Here is a 21,489-nt window from a genome sequence, read left to right as displayed (position 1 = left end):
TTTCATTCTAGATTGGATATTAAACTTTTAATTTTGTGTCAGTATGAACATAATTCAATTAATATGAAACATGTATCTTCATCCAAAAAGTAAAAGATTCAAATCTCTCACCTTGCCTATGGCTACCAAAAAAGAAAAAACTTTCAATTTATTGTTTAGTAAATATTTGAATTTTTAAAATGTCAAATAGCACTTTAAAAAGTTTTGAATCCTATTTGACACAATACTTAGGGGGCGTTTGGGGCAATGAATTAGTTATTATAGTCTTAGGTTATTATAGTTGGGTTATGATAGTTTGCGTTTAGGGTGTAAATTGTTTTAGTTTGAGTTATAATTGTATGTGTTTAAGGTGTAAACTATTTTAGTTTGAGGAGGAAATAGTAAACATTGCAGTAAATAATAAAAAAAATGATGAATATAAAATAGTAAATAATAAATACGGTAGCAAATAGGGGTTTTGAAATAGTGTTGACTATGACTAGTTGGAGATTTTGAAATAATTTTTATAGCAAGAGGTGTTATTATATTTTGATGGTAACTCTTGCCCCCAAACGCCTCCTAAAAAGTCAAGGCTAAACTTAGGATTTAAAATAATTGTAATGAGTGTCAAAATTGATTGTCATATTTGTAGATATGCCACACAAATAAATAATTTACAAATATGATCATTATTAAATTTGCAAGTCTAAATGACACCATTTGTAGTAGTGTTAAAACCTTTACTTTTTATTCTATAATTCTTTTTATCAAATATATAAACATTGATTCTTAAGTATAACAAACACAATGAATGAAAATGAGATAGATCCTAATTTTTTTTTTTTATTTACATTGATTGATTACATTTATGGATGCATAAACATGGCCTTAAGATTGTTTTCATCCCGTTTCTTCACCTAGTGAAAAAAGATGGATAATAAACAAGTAATATGTCAAATGAAGATTTTATTTTTCTTTTGACAATATGTGAAGTGAGAAATTGAGTCTTAGACCTCGAAGTCGATAGTAGCTATGCTCATATTGGCTCAAATCGATGATTAAATAAAAACAAAAGTTGATAAGACAAATAATAAAACTTTGTAATTCATAAATCCATACATTTTCGAAGACTTGCATCCTACAACACAAAACTATTCCAAGACTGGCATAAGTTCGTCTTCTTCTGAACAAAATTTTCAGTTTCAAGAAATGAAAGTGTAAGATCACCATTCAAAACAATGAAGCAACACATCGATTAAATACAGACCAATCAGCAAGCACCAATCTAATATGTCCTGTAACAAAAAAAAAAAAAAGAAAGAAAAAGAAAAAGAAAAAGAAAAAAGAAAAAAAAGAAAGTAAATAACTTTTGAAATATCTAAGATGTTACGAGTCGTCAAGATACGTTTACGTCAGGTTGTCTTTCCTGAGAAGCTCAAACAAAAGTACAATCAATCTAAGGACTCAAAGGGACTCAATGGGATATTCATATATCTGACCCCTTCTCTTGAGAGTGTGTCCTGCAGAAAGATGAGGATGTTAGTTTACCAGGCATGACTGCCGAGCCCATATCCGTCCATGTAACCAGCTCCATGAATGCCATGGCTCCCATGATCGTGATGGTGGTGGTGGTCGCTATTTCCAGATTCATCGAAAACTTTCTGAATGTGTTCAGGAGTAGTCTCTTCAGCAGATTTTCTAACCGTGGGGGGTAATGAGGATACGAACTGAGCTATACTGTCAGCTACAACATCAGCTACATCTTCCTGAGGTCGACAAAGATAAATGGCATATTTAACATTGAAAGAGAGAATGACAAGTCTATATACCAGCAAGCTGAAGAAATAGATTATCATTATCAAAGATGGTGAATGAAATGTTTATTGAGACGACATAAACATATTCTAGTTAATGGAGACCATTTAAGCAAACAAAAATGATAATCAAGGAGTCAATCCACAGACAGATGAAATCAGCCTATTACCATGGACAAGACACAATCATGATCACAATCTTTGTGCGCTGTTGTGGTGGAAGCTTCTTTTCTAATCGTTTTGGTTTTGCTAGAGCTAAATTCTTATTGCGTTGTTCTCTTGCATAGCTCTTTGCTGAGTATTCAGCATGAGATATTTGTTCAATTGGAATGTTTCTTAATTCTTCTTCAAAGCTTTAGTCTCTCAATTGTAATTTGGTTCTAACCTTGTATTGGCAAGTTTTGAAGCTTTTTATTTTTGTTTCCTCTCATGTACTTTGAGCATTAAACTCGTTCATTATTCAATGAAAAGTTTTGCTTCTGTTTCAAAAAAAAAAAAAAAAAGTTTACAAAATGAATGCATTAAGGAGAGTTTTAAAAGGTTCTCTACTCTCCTAGCCAGAAAGTGACCATATAACACCAGGAGCCTAAGCAATCTCTTACAATCAACTGTTAAGCACACATGATGCCTCAAATATAATGTTCAGATGTGTACAATTCAACATTTTTCATTTCCACCTGTTTCAACTCTCAAATGATCTAACCTGAGGCTCGAAGTCTTGAGCGGTTGAGCATCTCTTTCCGACTCTCTACTATCTCCATTTCCACAAACACAAAGTCTCTGTCTATGTACCTATCTCTGTAAAATCTAGAAAAGAAAACTGTTTCCACCATATCAACTACTGGTTGACAGAAATATTGTCTCGAACTCCTCATTGGCCAAGTCTATATTTCTTCAATAAGTTATCCAGTGTCACATCACTCATTTCTCTCCCCTCCCTAGCCTCTATCAGTTTTATTTTCACCTAGTCTTACAGAACTAAAATCCCAAGCACTCCAACTTCCTATCAACAACCTTCATGCTTAACATGTCCAGCTTGATAATGTTAAATTTCAAAGTATTAGATTTCATTTTATTTTTTTAAGCTATGTAATACACAACCTACTTCACTCGAACTTTGCACATTATGATTAGAACAACGCTGGTTCTAACTTCTAAGATATGAAGATCCGACTCGAATGCTAAAGCCGCTCTATAGGCAGGCCTGACCATATTTATGTTATGCTTAAATCCATGAAAGTCCTCGTCCTAGAAAGGATATTGATACTCTTGAATTCAGCAAACCACAATATAGACTGAAAACTCATTACACAGAACATGAGCTAAACTCATTACAAATTCTCAATTGAAGTAATGATCCTTACTTGAGCCCACCGTCCACCGGAATGTTTAACAAAGGATGCCTGTGGAAGCACATCAGCAACTCGACGTCCCTCGGCACTCCATTCATTCGACCAACCATTCGACCAGATAACCTGCATTGGCACACTTTTCAGATCATCCAGACCACCCCATTCTGAAATGTCAAAGCTATCATTCAACTTCTTCCCCATGCTAACAACTGCCCTCCGCCCACCGCGGCCCTTCAAAAGAACTCTATGAGCCTCCACATCAATGGGAGCATCATTCCCTTTAGAACAGCAAAGGTTGATCAACCTTGAATACACAAAATTTGATCCCAAAATAACTTCTCTCACAACAGGCAACTCCAAGAGCCATAAAGGAAGAGAAGGCTTTGATAAAGTATCAATAAGAGTTAAACTCCTCACAAATCCTGAATTCTCTGCAACCCAATATCCCGCCATTGATAAAGCTGAATCGTGAAGAACCAAATGCACTGGAGCTAAACCAATAGTATCTACGATTTGCCCCAAAATGCTACCAATCTCTTCAGGGCCTAACCCAATTGGCTTCAAGATCTTCCTCTTAGGAACATGTTTTTGAATTTCTTCATAAGGAATCTGCCCAGTTTCAATGATCTGATCAAACGCCCAGAAGATACCCTTTTCATGAATCAAATTGTAGACATCCAAAAGCCTCCCTAAAACCCCATTTGAGCTCTCGTCGATCTCAGCCGTGGATTTGTCGGAAAAGCCATTGCCGGGCAGATCAAACGCCAGAGCACGAACTCCTTTGGAACCTAATGAGTCCAAAACCTTGCGAAAGGAGTAAGAGCTCAGCCCCAGCCCATGAACAATGACCACATTTTCATTTCCTTTTACGCCATTTTCAACGGCGAAAACTTCGATTGGAGATAAATTAGGGCTAATTTGTACCTTTAGAAGACGACCCTTTGAGTAATGTTGACGGAGGCTGGTGGGTAGGCTTAAAAACCAGGATTTGGGGTCTTGGGGAGAGAGAGAAGGGAGAGAAATGAAGAAAAATGTAACGAAAGAGACGATTAAAGTGAAGTAGAACCAGAAGGTGAACGGATTTGGGGTAGGAGATGGAGGGGTTTTGGGGGGTGCAGTGGTGGAGCTCGGCGGAGGTTTTGAGGATGAACTTGATTTGTTGGATTTAGGCTTTGATGGCTTCGGCACTGACTCGTCTGGTTCCTCGGTAATGGTCACCATTGATGGGGATTGGAGAGCTTGGGAATGGAAGCTCGCATGAACAAGGGGAAAATGAATAAATGAATCAGGGGAAGGAAGAAATGGTTGATGAAGATGAAGAAGTGAGGAAATTGTGAGATGAAGGAAATTGAAGGAATTTGGTAAAGTGGAAGTTGATCTGGTCCGTGGAAGAAAGTTAAATATGTTGTGAAATTGAGGAAAGATGGAGAAAATATAATATAATAATATATTTATATAATAATAATAAATAAATAAAATATAATCTAAATAAAATAACTAAAATTATAAAATTGGATATGAAAATTAATGGGATTTTGAATTGGATTTCTCACCAATGTGGATTATATTAAGATCCATCAAATGCCACTAGAAAAGTGGCAAGTAGAATGTGGACTTACATGCACACCAAGCATGAATTGTTACAAATGACATGGACAACATGAAAAATGACACATGACTTTTAGGATACCAAGCATTGGACATCTATTTTTTATGATATTTATAATACTCCCTCTTAGATGTCCATATATATATATATATGAAATATGTCTCGTTAAAACATTACTAGGAAAAACCCAATAGGAAAAAACCCTAGTGAAGGAAAAAAAGTACATATTTCATATAATACATACTCCTAAAAGAATACAATATATTTACTCCCCTCAAGAAAATATCACTTAAGGCCTTTGAGTCGCTGCATTCCAATACAAATTTTCAAAAGTTACGGTAATGCCTTTGTAAATAAGTCTGTCAGGTTATCCTTCGAACAAATTTGTTATATAGTGATATTGACATTTTCTTCAAGATCATGAATGTAGAAAAGTTTCAGTGAAATATGATTTGTTTTATCTCCTTTAATATATCCTCATTTGATTTGGGCTATGCAAGATGTATTATCTTCATATAATATTATTGAAAATTTTTTATTAGAAGACAAGTCACACGTTTCACGAATGTGCTGAGTTATTGACTTTAGCCATACACGTTCTCAACTAGTCTCGTGAATTGCAAGAATTTCAGCATGATTTGAAGAAGTGACCGTTATGGTCTTTTTCACCGATCGCCATGATATAGTAGTTCATTCACATGTGAACAAATAACTTATTTGAGATCTAGTTTTGTGTGAATCAGATAAATATTCAAATTTTGCATAACCAACTAGATCAAAATTTGATTTTTTTGAATAAAACAAATCCATATTGATTGTTCATCGGAGATAACGGAATATATGCTTAATCATGTTCCAATGTCTTTTTGTTGGAAAAGAACTATATATTGTTAATAAATTTATTGAAAATGCAATACCTGGTATTGTATTATTAGCAAGATACATAAGTGCATCAATTGTACTAAGATATGGTACTTCAAGATCAAGAAGTTCCTCATTATCTTCTCGAGGTCGAAATAAATCTTTCTTTATATCCAATGAACAAACTTCTATTGGAATATTTAATGGATGTGTTTTGTCCATATAAATTTTTTTCAAAGTTTTTCCTGTATAAGTTGACTGATGAATAAATATTTCATATGCTAAATGCTCTGCAAACTAAGACAAAATTTTGTTTTCTGATATCTTTCATTTCAAATTCTTTCTTAACATATTCTATTGCCTTTGAAAACTGTTCAGGAGTTCCAATCATATTCAAGTCATCAATATATACAGTTATAATAGCAAATTCTGATTGTGATTTCTTTATAAAGACATACAGATGTATTTGATTATTTTGATATCCTTCTTTTAATAAATATCCACTTAGACGATTATACCACATCCGTCCTAATTGTTTCAATCTATATAGTGATCTCTATAACTTTATTGAATATCATTCTCGGAAATTTGATTATATGTTTCAGGTACCTTAAATCCATATAGGATTCTCATATAAATATCATTATCAAGAGATCCATATAAATATGTTGTGACTACTTCCGTAAGATGCATCCAGACTTTTATACACGGTCAAGCCAATTAAATGTCTTAATGTAATTGCATCCACCACTGGAGAATATGTCTCCTCATAATTAATACCAGATCTTTATAAAAAATCTTGTGCAATTAGTCTTGCTTTGTATCTTGTGACCTCATTATTTGCTTTTTTTTTTCTCATAAATACCCATTTGTATCTCACAGGTTTGACATCTTCTGGTGTTTGGACTACTGGTCAAAAATCCCGCCATTTTGAAAGTGAGTTTAATTCTGCCTTGATTGCTTCTTTCCACTTAAGTCACCACGAATTCGTTCTAAAAATGTAAGTAATTCAGTCCCAACTTTAGTTGGTGATAGTCTAATTATCAATTTTTCTTGAGAGCAAGCATCACATGATAATTCATTAGATTGAAGAATCTTCTAGCTCTTCAATGGATGTCTATTTGAATTCTCAATAATTCTCTTCATTATTATAGATCCTGGATGACCCAATCGATATGTCAAATTGTAAATATGTCTGGATTCATGAACAGGTTCATTGTTGCATATGTTTCAATTACTCGTATATGAGTATAATATAATCTCAAAGATAAAATAGGCAACTCTTCCAATATACGTTTTTCATTTGAGACAGTGGATATGATATATAGATATTCTACATTATTTTTACTATCAGTCTCAATATGATAACCATTGCAACGTATATCTTTAAAACTTAGAAGATTTCTCTTTGATTGACTAGAGAACAATGCATTGTCAATTATAAATTTTGTTTCTCTAGGCAAAATAATATTTTCTTTTCTAAAACTTTCGATCAGGTTTATAGAACTTGATATCGTATTGACTTTTGTTTTCAGCATTATCAATTTGGAAAAATATTTTTTTACTTATAAGTATTGTATGTGTAGTTGCACTGTCTGCCAGACATAGATCTTCTTTGCTCATTTTTTAAACACCTAACATATGAAAATAATTCATGTTTCTTCATTAAAAGAAAATAATTACAATAAGAAAAACAACACTTAAAATATACAAAAGTTACTAAAAAATGAAGATAGATAAAAGAAAACAACAACATTAAGTATATATATTCTCAAAGTCAAAATAAACATTTGATGTTCCACTAACTGTGTCAATCTTTTCTTCAGGAGATTCAAAGAAGTCTGTCACATCCAAATTTATCATGGGATGGCAGGCAGAACCGTTGTGCTTGATCGGAACTTCCCCCATCAAACATGTCATTATTCTGATATGCAAAATTTGCTACCACATTTTTCTTTTTTTCTTTTTCCTTCAGGGAGGCTTGATAAAGGTTAATTAAGTGTTTTGACGTACGACAGGCATGTGACCAATGCCCAATCATTCCATATCGAAAAAATTTATTTTCAATACTCTTTGAACTTTTATCTTGTGGAGCTTTTCCTTTGTGATCATCATTTTATATGGTTCTTTTGAAATTTAAATGATTAGAAGAACCACCACAAAAATAATAATTATTTTTTCCTCCACCACAATCATGACCTCGACCACAACCACAACCACGACCTCGAGAACGATTATTAACATTTACAACATTCACCTCAGGGAATGATGTTGTTCCAGTCGGTCGAGATTCATGGTTTTTCATCAATAACTCGTTATTTTGTTCGGCCACGAGAAGACATGAAATTAGTTCAGAATACTGTTTAAAATCTTTCTCTCAATATTGTTGTTGTAGGAGCATATTCGAGACATGAAATGTAGAAAATGTCTTCTCTAATATATCAGGTTAGTGATTTTCTCTCCGCATAATAACAATTTCAAACTGATTTTAAATAATACAGAGTTTTAATCACTTACTGATTTGAAATCTTGTAGCCTCAAGTACATCCACTCATAACGAGCTTTAAGAAGAATAACTGTTTTTTTTTTAATGATCAAATACCTCTCTTTCAAAATTTTCCACAAGATACAAGGATCTTTTATTGTAAGATACTCCGTTTTCAATCCCTCGTGGAGATGATGACGAAGGAAAATCATAGTTTTTGCTTTTTCGTGACTGGATATCATATTTTCTTCTTTAATAGTCTCCCCAAGATTCATAGCATCCAAGTAGATTTTGGCATCAAGTACCCATGAAAAATAATTATTGTCGTTAATATCAAAGACAACAAATTCTAATTTTATGAGATTTGTCATGACTGCACTATCATAAAATATTGTACTTATGTTAAAAATTTAAAAGATATCTAATATGAAAAATAACATTAAATTTATTAATTATAACGAAGAGAAAAAAAACCGATATACCTTTAAGACCTACCTTTAGTGGAAAAAATGATAGGAGCTCATACTGATAACGTGATAGAAATTGAGGAGCACGACAGGAACACAGATATGGAGAAAATATAATATAATAATAATAAATAAATAAAATATAATCTAAAATAAAATAACTAAAATTAAAAAATTGGATATGAAAATTAATGAAATTTTGAAGTGGATTTCTCACCAATGTGCATTATATTGAGATCCACCAAATGTCACTATTTATAGGCAAAGTGGCAAGTAGGATGTGGACTTACATGAACACCAAACATGAATTATTACTAGACATATGAACAATATGAAAAATGATACATGGCTTTTAGGATATTGATCATTGGGAATCTATTTTTATGTATTTATAATAGAATATCTTTTTTCTGAGCTTTTTTAATTAGAATGGATGACCAGCCCACAGTTAAAGATAGTCATATTTATTGTAGTTCTATCATGTAGTTTTAATATGATAGTTATCTCTATAAGGACGTTAGAGATGGTCATGTAGCCCTAACATAATGGTCATCTCTCGATCTTCATTTTCTCACACAAGAAAAAGAAAAATATGGCCCATAGAATTACGATAGACATAGTCATCTCATACATTATACAAACGTAGTAGGCGCTGATGTAAGCAAAATGTTAGATTTCATACATTTGTGGGCAGCTCATTAATCATAAAGAGGCCTGTAAATGGATCATCTGTATAAAAAAAAACTTTTTTTTTTCTAAAAAGAAGTAATGTATGTGTGCATGAAAATGAGATAACTTTTTTAGGGAAAAATAGTTTTTTATTCCTAAGTTTTGAGTTTAGTTTCTAATGTCCATAACTTTCAAAATGTTAAACTGGGATAAAACTCCAGTGGTAACATATATATCCAAAAATATAATACTGAGTTCTTGAGTTTTTACAGAAAAATACAATAAACTAGGGCATCACATTCCCATAGTTTATCATTCGGTATCACATACCCAGTTTTTTCCCACTTGTCCTAAATTATATAAATGATAATCCTAGTCTTACTAGGAGATTCTCAAACACTTTAGCCGAGAGAATCATTGTAAACATGTTAGTATACAATAGATTTCTTATGGGAAATAAATCTTATTTTCACAACACTTGTTTCTCAATAATGGCTAGGAAGTCATACATTCCTCCTACTATATCGATGTACTCTCAACTCTTTGAATAAAATACATCTGACCTGTCTAAACAACTTTTGTTTACAGTGTCAAATTTAATCAATAACTCTTTATTGATATATGCAAACTTTTATGGAAACAAATAATACATGGTGATCTCGAATAATATTCCAACCCTTAAGGGTTCGATATTAACACTTATATCGATATTTTCAAATTTTTGAACTATGTAAACAACTTTTACATATCATAAACAATATTTTGAGTTCTTCATATCTCATATGGATTTCAGAAATATCTTAAAATTGGAGTGATGTTAAAAAACAATTAAGGCAACTTGGTGTAGAAAGTTTTCACTGGATTTCATGTTCTATCAAATAGTCCTAAAAATCTCAAACTTTCTATACTTTGATCCAATCGAAGTATTTCGGTTTTATTTTACCACCAAGTTTTGTACAATTGAACTTTTCAAGTGTTTTAAACTTATCACTTAGGTTAAATAACTACTTTCCTTTATTGATTTTTAGCCATTTTAAATATCTAAATATTTGCAAAAGGCTTTTAACTAGGTTGTTTCTAATAGAAGTTGCTTTACAACAGAATGAACATAACTTTTGCTAATGAACATTTCATTTACAATAAAAATTTATACTATTTGTTCTTTTATAACAAGACAAATTAGCTTTTATTACAATAACAAAAGTAAATAAGATCATCTTCAGACAGCAACATCTCTCACTTGTCAAACTTGAGGACAACAAGCAATCTTTAGGAACTAGTTTTCCTGTTTTGCTTTCTCTGCTCTATTCTCAGCAAGGTATTGAGGGCAGTTTCTCTTCCAGTGCCATTCTTCGTTGCAGTAGAAATATTTTCCTTTATCTACAACGTTAGTCTTGCCTTTTCTACCAGTGAGTTTTTTCTTCCCTTTCCCCTTGTTCTTCTTAACTGGAATACTCTTGCATGTGAAGAAGAAGCAATATCGGGCTTTTTAGAGGACGTTCCTCTCTTCTCAGCGGTAGTAACATTTACTTCTGGTTCCAGACCTGTTGCTCTCATCATAGTCTGGTAAGTATGTAGCTCATTTAGAAGAGTAATCAAGTTATATTCTATTTTATTCATAAGTGCGTTCGTGCAAAACTGCAGAAGAGATTCTAGAATAAAACCAACTTGACTTTTCTCATCAACGACAACCCCATTTACTTCTGCCACATTGAAATAGACCATCATGTCCAAGACATGTTCTCTAATAGAGCCCCCTTCTTTCATATAGCAGTTGTAAATGTATTTGATAGCATCATGCCTCAGGGAGAATGACGTTTGTCCAAACATCCCATGGAGAGATTCCATAATCTCTTTGGCAGTGTCGATACTCTCATGTTTCTTCGCCAAAACATTAGATATGCTGGCAAGGATATAGGCACAAGCTTTGTCATTAGCCCTAATCCATTTGTCGTATGCATCCCGAACAATTCAGTTTGCATTTGAGCCAGGAATGGGAGGACATACTTCTGTTAAAATGAACCGTAGATCATCTATCACCAATATAGTATTCAGGTTTGTTTCCAAGTGACATAATTATCCTCAATAAGTTTATCAGACGCCAACAACTGTACTAATGAATTCGTCATTCTGAAAAATATAAACAAATTTTATTAGTGAATTTCTTTTTAAACCCAATCAAGTTTTAGCAAAGTAAGAATATATCCAAGATTATTTCTGCAACGATACTACAACAAGATATTCCTGACTAAATACTATCTCCAGTATAACTCATATTTCGATAGTCATTTAGCTACTGTTTTTTGTTAGAAATTACTAACTTTTTAGTAATTCTGTAAGTGTAACCCTCTATTTTCAGACCTCAGAAGTCGGCCCCAACGATGCTCCTGAATTTGGAAAGTCAAAGTTGAAAATGACCTTAGAAATCCTATCTATTTATGGAGTTTGAATTGTTCCAAATCCTATATTAAAACCCTCCGAGGGGATAACCGTTGTTAAATGACTAGCAAGGCTGACTTAAAGACGACAAGCAAGTGAAACATAGGAATCTCACAGTCCAAATAAATTGACGAAACAATAGCTGGTCCAATAGCTGCTTCAGCGGCTGCAATAGCTATAACAAAAATTGAGAAAATATTCCCTTTTAATTGGCGACTATCAAAAAAATCAGAAAATGTTACGAAATTCATAATATAACGGTATGAACACGATACCAAGGCAAACCCATGGAAATACCCCTTTATCAACGAAAAATAGACACTATGTAACTTTATTGCACTGAAAAAACAACTATGATATGGACCTCCCCCTTTGAGGTGAGGGGATTATCTTGGCGAAAAGATTAATATTTGGTCTATTCTTTTATTTTGTTTCCTCTTCTTTTTTATTTGTTCATACTCTGTCTCCTCGCGTTCAATTAATACTCTGCTAGCACAGGCAAGAAAACGGAAGAAGCAAGTCATTCATTTTACTGAAAAAAGTCAGTCATTCAGAATTTCGTATTACATAAATATGTGACGATTTTTCTTTAAGTAAGAGATTGGCCATTAAAGAGTGTTTCCATGGGGTAGAACCTCCTCAGGGAATATAAGGTTTTCATGAGGCTGATCTTGAGCCGCCATCCAAGCACGAATACCTTCGTTTAAGAGAATATTTTTGGTATAGAAAGTCTCAAATTCAGGATCTTCCGCTGCACGGATTTCCTGAGAAACGAAGTCATAGGCACGTAGGTTCAGGGCTAGACCAACTACTTCAAGAGCACTCATCCATAAACCAGTTACTGGTACAAATAACATAAAGAAATGTAACCAACGTTTATTGGAAAAAGCAACCCCAAAGATTTGGGACCAAAAGAGGTTAGCAGTGACCATTGAATAAGTTTCTTCAGCTTGAGTTGGGTTAAAAGCACGGAATGTATTTGCACCATCCCCATCCTCAAATAAGGTATTTTCTACGGTAGCACCATGAATAGCGCATAGCAGAGCAGCGCCCAATACACCCGCAACTCCCATCATATGAAATGGGTTCAATGTCCAATTATGAAGCCACCGAGGACTTTATCGCACCTTTATATCTCCATCTCTCGAGTCGAGCTCAATCTCTGGCAGGTATTGTTTGGTCTGGATTGCTATCCATCTTTCTGCTAAACAGGATGTATTGAACTCATAATTCATTAGATACTTTTTATGAATGTCAACTAAGTATCGTAAGTAAATTACTCCCGGTTGTTCAATCATTTGATAACCAGAGTCATTCTTTGATAAATGATCACTATGAGTCAGACTCAATAGAATTTGATCAATCATTTTTTCTATCGTTAAGGTGGAGAATTGGACCAAGAATTCTCTTTCTTTATCATCAATCGAATCACTGTTCGAGACCCAAGATTCTATTTTATCATCAATCCAATCCCAATCACCGTTCACATTTTTTCTTTTTCTTATCAATGAATATATCTCTTTACTTGTATGACTTAGATGTATCAGACTAGATTCTTTTTGTAGTTGGATCTCCAAGTTTTTGGAATACCCAAAAATTCTACTTGAGCGTCCAAATCTGGGTCAATCCCAGCAAAGACATCTCTGAACAAGGTTCTAGCACCATGCCAAATGTGTCCGAAGAAGAAGAGCAAAGCAAACGAAGCATGCCCAAAAGTAAACCAACCCCTTGGACTGCTACGAAAAACCCCATCGGATTTCAAAGTAGCACGATCTAATTCAAAAATTTCACCCAAATGAGCACGTCTAGCATATTTTTTCACAGTAGCAGGATCACTATAACTCACTCCATTGAGTTCACCACCATAGAACTCAACAGTTACACCGACCTGTTCAACACTATACTTCGATTCTGCTCTTTGAAAAGGAACATCGGCTCTAACAATTCCGTCTCCGTCTACCAAAACAACCGAAAATGTTTCAAAAAAGGTTCTCACACTAACATCACAAAGCGTGCGTTCACGTCGCGGTTTTTGATGTAGTTGCAATCCCTATCATTAGTGAGTATTTCAAGATTGGGTGGAATTTCCACAACATGGGCGTTCTTCTTAGCAAGAATTATTGCAGTCGGATAATGGCTAGGAGGATTTGAAAGGCATCATGGCACTAAGATTTCCAAGGTTTAGCCAAGGCATAGCTCAGGACCCCACTACTCGTCGTATTTGGTTTGGTATCCGGAATGGTATTTCATTCCTGTATTTCAAATACTTCATACAGTGCCAAATAAGTTATTGGGTGTTCTTTTAATGGTTTCCGTACCGGCAGAATTATTAACTGTACCGTTTTTGGAGAATGTCAATAACTTCCAAAATCCATTTCGTCGTCCAGTAGCGACAATCGTCTTTTTGATTGGTACCGTAGTAACCCTTTGGTTGGATATTGGAGCAACATTACCGATTGATAAATCCCTAACTTTAGGTCTTTTTTAAATTGATTCAATTGTGAAATAAATAAAATATCACTAAAATATCACGACGTGTGTATCTAGGGAATAGTTGCTTCAAAGCGAATTACCCCTAGATACACATATTTATTTAATAAAAATTTTGATTTATTTTGAGTATGAGTAAATACGGATTCCGTTTTCTTTATAAAGTTTTTCTACAAAAAAAATCTTAATGGATTTTCCAATTTGTGCAAAAAAAATTTCCATTCGAGAATGGTCTAATATATTTTTACGTCTTCTATGCGAAAAATGTTTTATTTTCATAAGTTCATCTGGACCTATTATTCAAAAGGTCCAAATAATGTAATGTATATTGGATCTTTTGAGGCAATTATAGATCCTAAGATGCAATTCTATTGTCAATAAAAATTATATTTTTAATGCTATTTCTTTTTTCTTTTTCCTTAGTTTAGCCAATTTCTTCATGAAAAAAGTAAAAGGATATAATGAAATTCCTTGATTGGTTCTCCACTGAGAAATTATCCCTTTATTTGATATTGACTGATGCAGACAACAAAGAATTATAACAAATATCAAAATTATTCAAAATTTCTAACTAATACGTAGCTAAATATAATACCTATATATTATACAACAAACATTCATATTGAAAATATTTATCAAAAGAAAAGTTTCATAATAGCTTAGCAGTTTAATAATTTAAATAGAAAAAAACTAAACAGAGTTTTCTATTTGAACGCCTTGTGATTCTTCAACCAATTTTGGCCTTCAATATAATTACCAGGAGTAAAGTGCTATAGCTTGTTCCAATACTCAGCGCTTGATTGAACCAAGCGACTCCGCAATTCAGAATCTCCCATCGAATGGCCTGTCTCCCCGGTCGGGAATAGGCAGGTAAAATTCCTTCCCTTAGGAACTCGTACTTGAGAGTTTTCTACCTCATACGGCCAACAGTCAATTCTTTTTTCTATCCCATATTTTTAAACAAATTTAACCAGTATGCAATCTAATTGAATGAAATGTTTCATAGATCTAAGCCCATTTTTTTTTCTCGAGTTAGCAAAAGAGGTTAATTATAGGTAAAGTTTCAAACTTCAATTTTTGCCTGAATTAGATTTAACATAAGTTTATCCTTTGTCTCCCACCTTCAGAAGAAATAAAGCATAGGCATTCCGACTATCGTTACAATTTCTAAAGATAACTATCTCGGTTCATCAGAAATTTATATTAGAATCCTTTGAAAAGACCTTTCCTTCATAAGAAAAGAAAAGACTTACTGTCTTTGGGATTCTTGATGCTACACCGCGCTCAATAGCTTAGGGGACTCCACACCTTATTACATAAGTGGATTTCCTTCATTTTTAGATCTTAATCATGATAAATAAGTAAGCAGGTTTTTATTGTATACGGCCAAAAACCTGAACTAAATTGATCTTTACTGCTTCTTCTATCAATTAGATCCTTATCCATAGAATAAGTATCTAGGCATACCGATTCTTCATATTTCTTTTACTTCTATGATTTCTTTCTTTACGCGGCACTAAATACTTTTCGATGAATCTTCCTCTAAATTCACTAGTATGGCTATCGAAATCTCCGTGACATCAGCATGAAGGTTTCCAGATCCAAGTGGTAGTATCAGGACCGCTTAGCTATTGTTCTCGAGAAATACCTGGTCTGGCCCCATCCTCGAAAGAAGTTTTATAGGATCGCCTATCTACCAAAATTTTGACTTCTGGTTCCGGCCGAACGATAATACATTTAGTCCTCACTCTTCCTGAACCAATGAACACAACAACGATTACTGGATCAGTTTGCCGAATTGTGGGCACTGTAGTCAAAATCATTACCAATGGCGCGCTTATGTGCCTAAGTGCCGAAAAAAAACAGTGCAAGCTTTGTTATGCAGGAAGAGAAATCACAATCCCCACTCGACCAAGACATAACTTTACTTGGTTCAAAAATAACAATTAAGGGTAGAAAGCAGGTCCAAACAACGAAATCTCTTTATGATAAACAGATTCATTTTGCAAGTTCTGTTATTACGGGGGAGTTCCTAACAAAAGGATCGAACTAATGACATAATACTAATACTTGAATTCCTCCGATGTAGATACTACATAGTTGGTTCTCATCCTTCAGAGACTACGACGTGTAATAGGAGCATCCCGTCGAGAAAGGATAAAGATAATAAAGAGAGATAAAGAAGGGCTTTTTTTCAAGCCTTCATTTTTCAATTTTTTATACAATGTATGATAGTAATATACCTTTTTCAATTTGGGGAGAGATGGCTGAGGGAGTAAAGCGTCGGATTGCTAATTCCGTTTGTACGATTTTTTTGTACCGAGGGTTCGAATCCCTCTCTTTCCGTTTCTGTCAATTACTTGGTATTTTTTTATAGTTGAGGAAAGATGTGGAATAGATAAATGTTAAGAACATTTCAAAAATCAAGGCAAGGAAAAATCAGATTTTTTTTTATTCTTCACGCCCCGGATCTACGTTCGGGTCATTAGATAGGAATCCGAAAATGAAGAGAGAAACAAAGAATATTAACTACTGTATAAACAAATAGTTTTGAGAGTAAAGCATTCACACAATCTCCAAGATCATTTAAAAAAAAAAAAAAAAAAGAGAGAATAGATTCTCTATTTTTACCTGATCCATGCATAATATCATGAAAAATGGAATACAAATTTTTGGCTGCTACTTGGTATTGGCAATAGGTCTGAAAAAGTAATCTAAAAATAGAAAATTTAGATATTTGTGCCCTGTCGAAGTAAGGAACCATGAATATATTTTTGGAATAGATTCCATTTTGAGAGAGTTGAAAAAGCACTGTGAAGAAAACCCCTATTGCTCTAGCTGGACTGGGAGAACTGATTCTTCTCGAATTGACACCAATAATAAGATTTACGCGCATCAATCGTTAACTTAACAAGGGATTTCTTTCTCTGATCCACCTTGAGGAGAGTGACAACTATCATCTAGATTGTGAAACCTAAAGTCTTGAGCGAGGACCTTCTTTCTCCTACGGCAGGGCACGAGCCTTCCCCTGAATTCTGTGATTGCTAAGTTGAAAGGCCAGGGAGAGATTCTCCACTAGCATTCTGGCTGAGACAGGAAAAATAAAGGGTATGAATATCCGAATAGTTAACTCTCTCCATCCCCCAAGCTGCAAAGAAAGGGAGCCGAGTACCAATCGGTTAGAGTAGCTTGCTTCTACGATGATTTGGTGGCAAATGATGCTGATTTGAGCACCTACTCAGATGAACAAGGACAAGATGAGGCGCAAGAACACCTTTGTAATACATAAATTTCACTGGCTTTTTAAGCCAATAGAATAGGCCGTGTCCCTGTCCGAGATTGTGGGTCGTATCTGGGTTAACTCGTTTTGGCTTGCCTTCAGACCCACTAAGTTTTCTAGTATACTAAGGATTACCTATATCGAGAAAGGGCCCTGTTCAGTCATGCCTGTACTCGATTCCTCTCCCTATCGGTCGAGCTGCTTCGCCCCTCTTTTCCTTTGCTCTTGAACATTACACAAATGAATGTGGCTGAAGGCCTCACTTAACTATTTCTATAGGATGAACAGCAGGGAGGATGAAAGACAAAGAAAGGGATCAGGGGGTTTTATGATCGGAGAAAGGGAAGGGGCATGGTTGGTGTGTCACTGGGTCGGTGGGGGAACCCGTAGGAGGGGGGATGACCCGCCGAATTCACATCAGAAATCGCCAACATAAACACAAACAAAATCGTCGAATTGCGTATAGAAACAAAACGAACCACTTCTATTCTCGGAGCCCACGGAGCGGTATATGAAGAATGGCTTTTTGGTCCCTCTCGTCCACTATTCTAACCTCCACTGTAAAAAGGCAACTAGCTCAAATAGAGAGAACGAGACTTTTCAAAAAAGGTACTGAGACTATCCCTGACCCTGAGAGACTGCTTGAAGGAAAAGCTTGAAGTACAGCCCGGAGCGGCGATAAAGCGCAGCAGGAAGAGGAACTGCTTTAGATATCTCTTTTTTTTGCATGTTCTGAACATCGCACTATGCCTATCTGTCTTTTGCCTATGTATTTTAGCATAAGTCTTTCTCTGCTGTGCGCGTAAACAATCCTCTTCAACATTCTAGCTTTTATAAAGTAGGTGTTTCCCCTTAGTTGGGTTGGGGGAAGGAAGAGGGGCGGAATCGAAGAAATTCTGAGTTCATGCCACGACGATCTATATGGAAGGGCAGTTTTGTTGATGCATTCCTGTTGAGAATGAAGAAGAAGAGAGATCCTCTTTTGAACAGGAAAATTTGGTCACGTAGATCTTCGATTTTGCCGGAATTCGTTGATAGCTCCGTACGAATTTACAATGGAAAAACTTCTGTTCGTTGTAAGATCACTGAACGAAGGGTTGGTCATAAATTTGGAGAGTTTGCTTCGACACAAAAACGAAGACTTTCAAGAACAAATATTGGATCGGGAAAAAAAGGGGGATAAAGTCAAGTCTAAGCGCATATGGCACGAAAAGGAAATCCGATTTCGGTAAGACTTAATCTGAATCCTAGTTCAGATTCAAGTCGGTTGAGTGAGGGCGACCGTGAAAGTCACCGAATGGGTCAGCCTTTTCCTTCAGTTTGTCCTATATTGAAAATCAAAAAAGCGTGGGAGGACATTGCGGATGTCCAGGACGGACACGACTTCTTCTAATGCTAGAAGACCACTGAACGACACCCGGGACCAGAGCATGTCGTGAAAGAAGCACACTGGGCGTGCTTCGACCGTGTCTCCGGGGCACAGTTGAATGTAGATATCATGAACGGAAGGTGCAGGATACTAGGCCGAGAAACCCGGGCAACCACCCCCCTATGTGTTAATCGTTAGCGCATCTAGGGCCCCGGCACCCAGCTCCGCTGGAGAGGCCCAGCCTGATCTGAGAAGTGCTAATTCGGTCTTTTTCAATAAAATCATCACGTAGTAAATCAAAAGGCCTAAAGTGATGTCTCTTTCCCCTTCAACGTTTACCTACTACGGTACCAGCGTGAATATGATCTCCACCAGACATATGTAACGCTTTAGCTAGTACACGGAAGTGCATACCATGATTCTTCTGTCTATCAATAACGGCATGCATTGCACGGTGAATGTGAAGAAGTAGACCATTATCTCGGCAATAATGAGCCAAGCTAGTATTTGCAGTGAATCCACCTGTTAAGTAGTCATGCATTACGATAGGAACTCCCAATTCTCTGGCAAATACATCCCTTTTCATCTCATCATTTCTTCGCATGTACCTGCAGTAGCATTCAAGTAATGTCCCTTGATTTCACCTGTTTCAGCCTGTGATTTATAACAGGCTTTCGCATAAAATAGATACATTCAATGACATTTCAATCTGGCACCAATGACATAATAATACCGCTTCTATTTGTATTGTAAAAAACAACGAAATAAAGAAGAGGTAAAATAGTCTTCCTCACAATATCCATACTATGAAAAAGAGTGTAACATGAGTGTTTTAGCTCCCGGATCTGGAGATCCCTATTCTCGAATGATCTCATTCGAGAATAGTTGCTTTGAGAGGAGCAAGATAAGAGGTCGTTTTTTACTTCTCTCCAGTATGCGCCTTTCTCCTTACCCAGAAGAAAAATGGAGTCAGCATTTTCCAATCTTAAGACTCTATTCCTCATGGAAGACTCCAAAGCTAGATTTGGAGTAACGGGCCAAGGCTCCAACAGGACCTGGAGCCCGAAGGAATCTTCCGATGAGGAGTTCGCTGGGCTCTCATAAGGAACCCCCTCCAATACACCAAAAATCAGAATTTGCAAAAAAGACAAACAAAGACAAGTAGATGCTAGATTAGAGTAAAAGAGGAGTTGAAACAAAGAAGGGAAATATACAGTCAAACATTTACAACCGAGGACCATATCGTCGTTTTTCAATTCAAGAATATTACGAAAATGAAGATCAGGCTCAAAAAAGGATATAGACCGAAATAATATATTTCCGTAAAAGCAGAGTCCAGAACAGGTATCAGAAAACATATCTTGGGGACCCCTAAAGCACTCATGGTATCATTATGAATATACAAACCAAATATGTGAAAGCCTAAAATATACACACCCAGTTCAGATGTGATATGATTGCATCACGATGCCTAAGTACACGATCTAATAGATCGTTGTAGCGAGTAGTTGGATCATAGTCTCTTACCATAAAAATGGCTGCATGCGCAGCAGCACCAACTATGAGAAATCACAATCCACATGTGATGTGTGAACAATGAAAGTTGTGTACCATAGTCATAGCTAGATATGGATAAGGGGGCATCGCATACATATGGTGAGCTACAATAATGGTTAAAGAGCCTAACATAGCTAGGTTAATAGATAATTGAGCATGCCATGACGTTGTTAGGATTCTCATATAGTCCTTTATGGCCCTGGCCCTGTAAATGGACCTTTATGAGCCTCTAAAATATCTTTTATACCATGACCAATGCCCCAGTTGGTCCTATACATGTGACCCGCTATCAGGAAAAGAATTGCAATAGCTAAATGATGGTGTGCAATATCGGTTAACCATAGACCCCCAGTTACTGTATCTAATCCTCCGCGAAAAATCAGAAATTCCGCATATTTTGACCAATTCAAAGTGAAAAATGGGGTTGCTCCCTCAGCAAAACTAGGATAAAGTTGCGCTAAAAGATCCCGATTCAAGATAAATTCATGAGGAAGTGGAATCTCTTTAGGATTTACTCCAACATTTAGAAATTGGTTAATCGATAAAGATACATGTACTTGATGTCCCGCCCAAGAAAGAGACCCAAGTCCTAGCAGACCCGCTAAATGGTGATTCAACAGGGATTCTACATCTTGGAACCAAGCCAATTTTGGAGCAACCTTGTGATAATGAAACCACCCAGCAAAAAGCATTAAGGCTGCAAAGACTAATGCACCAATTGCGGTACAATAGAGTTGTAATTCACTAGTTATTCCAGATGCTCGCCACAGTTGAAAAAACCCAGAGGTTATTTGTATTTCTCGAAACCACCCCGCCTACATCACCATTCAATATTTCTTGGAACCATTTTCCTTTATTCATGCGGCGGAAGCTAGCGACAAAAGATAAGGCCAGCACAGTAGATGTTGTTATGATCAATTAATGGGACTTGGTCGGAAAGTGTTCTTGCCTCTATCATTAGCTCGGGTAGTCGCCGTTTCTGGTGTTTCAGTCACCTTTCAATGGCTCCCTTAATTATGTGCGAGGAATTCTCAAGTTGCTCGAACCTGGTGAGAGGAATTTCCCTCGTTGAGTAATGGGAAGCGAGCTAGTACCCGAAAATGCCCGTTCCTTTGTTG

The 21,489-nt window shown here is 35.6% G+C and overlaps 2 protein-coding genes and 2 pseudogenes across 2 annotated transcripts; all 4 read right to left on the bottom strand.

Annotated features, from left to right (window-relative positions):
- Nucleotides 1–1,321: 1,321 nt before the first annotated feature.
- LOC120071825 (protein AUXIN RESPONSE 4) lies at nt 1,322–4,543 on the bottom strand. The gene is made up of 2 exons (XM_039024211.1): nt 3,158–4,543; nt 1,322–1,745 (listed from the first exon to the last, which is right to left on the bottom strand). Exons 1-2 carry the CDS (start codon nt 4,364–4,366, stop codon nt 1,524–1,526), a joined length of 1,431 nt encoding a protein of 476 aa, XP_038880139.1. The 5' UTR covers nt 4,367–4,543; the 3' UTR covers nt 1,322–1,523.
- A 7,740-nt stretch (nt 4,544–12,283) lies between these two features.
- LOC120071599 (photosystem II D2 protein-like) lies at nt 12,284–12,777 on the bottom strand. The gene has a single exon (XM_039023943.1). It carries the CDS (start codon nt 12,749–12,751, stop codon nt 12,284–12,286), a length of 468 nt encoding a protein of 155 aa, XP_038879871.1. The 5' UTR covers nt 12,752–12,777.
- Nucleotides 12,778–13,223: 446 nt separating this feature from the next.
- Nucleotides 13,224–15,828, bottom strand: LOC120072170 (annotated as a pseudogene).
- Nucleotides 15,829–19,142: 3,314 nt separating this feature from the next.
- LOC120072169 lies at nt 19,143–21,232 on the bottom strand (annotated as a pseudogene).
- Between the last annotated feature and the right edge of the window lie 257 nt (nt 21,233–21,489).

This window comes from Benincasa hispida, chromosome 2, assembly GCF_009727055.1.
Source record: "Benincasa hispida cultivar B227 chromosome 2, ASM972705v1, whole genome shotgun sequence".
NCBI lineage: Eukaryota > Viridiplantae > Streptophyta > Magnoliopsida > Cucurbitales > Cucurbitaceae > Benincasa > Benincasa hispida.
Note: the sequence above shows the minus strand (reverse complement) of the source record. Positions and strands in the feature narration are given on the sequence as shown.

Bases quoted from the DNA above. Each gene is read 5' to 3' on its own strand.
- LOC120071599 (XM_039023943.1), bottom strand. From the start codon at position 12,751: ATGATGGGAGTTGCGGGTGTATTGGGCGCTGCTCTGCTATGCGCTATT.
- LOC120071825 (XM_039024211.1), bottom strand. From the start codon at position 4,366: ATGGTGACCATTACCGAGGAACCAGACGAGTCAGTGCCGAAGCCATCA. The intron at 1,746-3,157 runs GTAAGGATCATT...TGTCGACCTCAG, and splicing joins CCGGTGGACGGTGGGCTCAA to GAAGATGTAGCTGATGTTGT.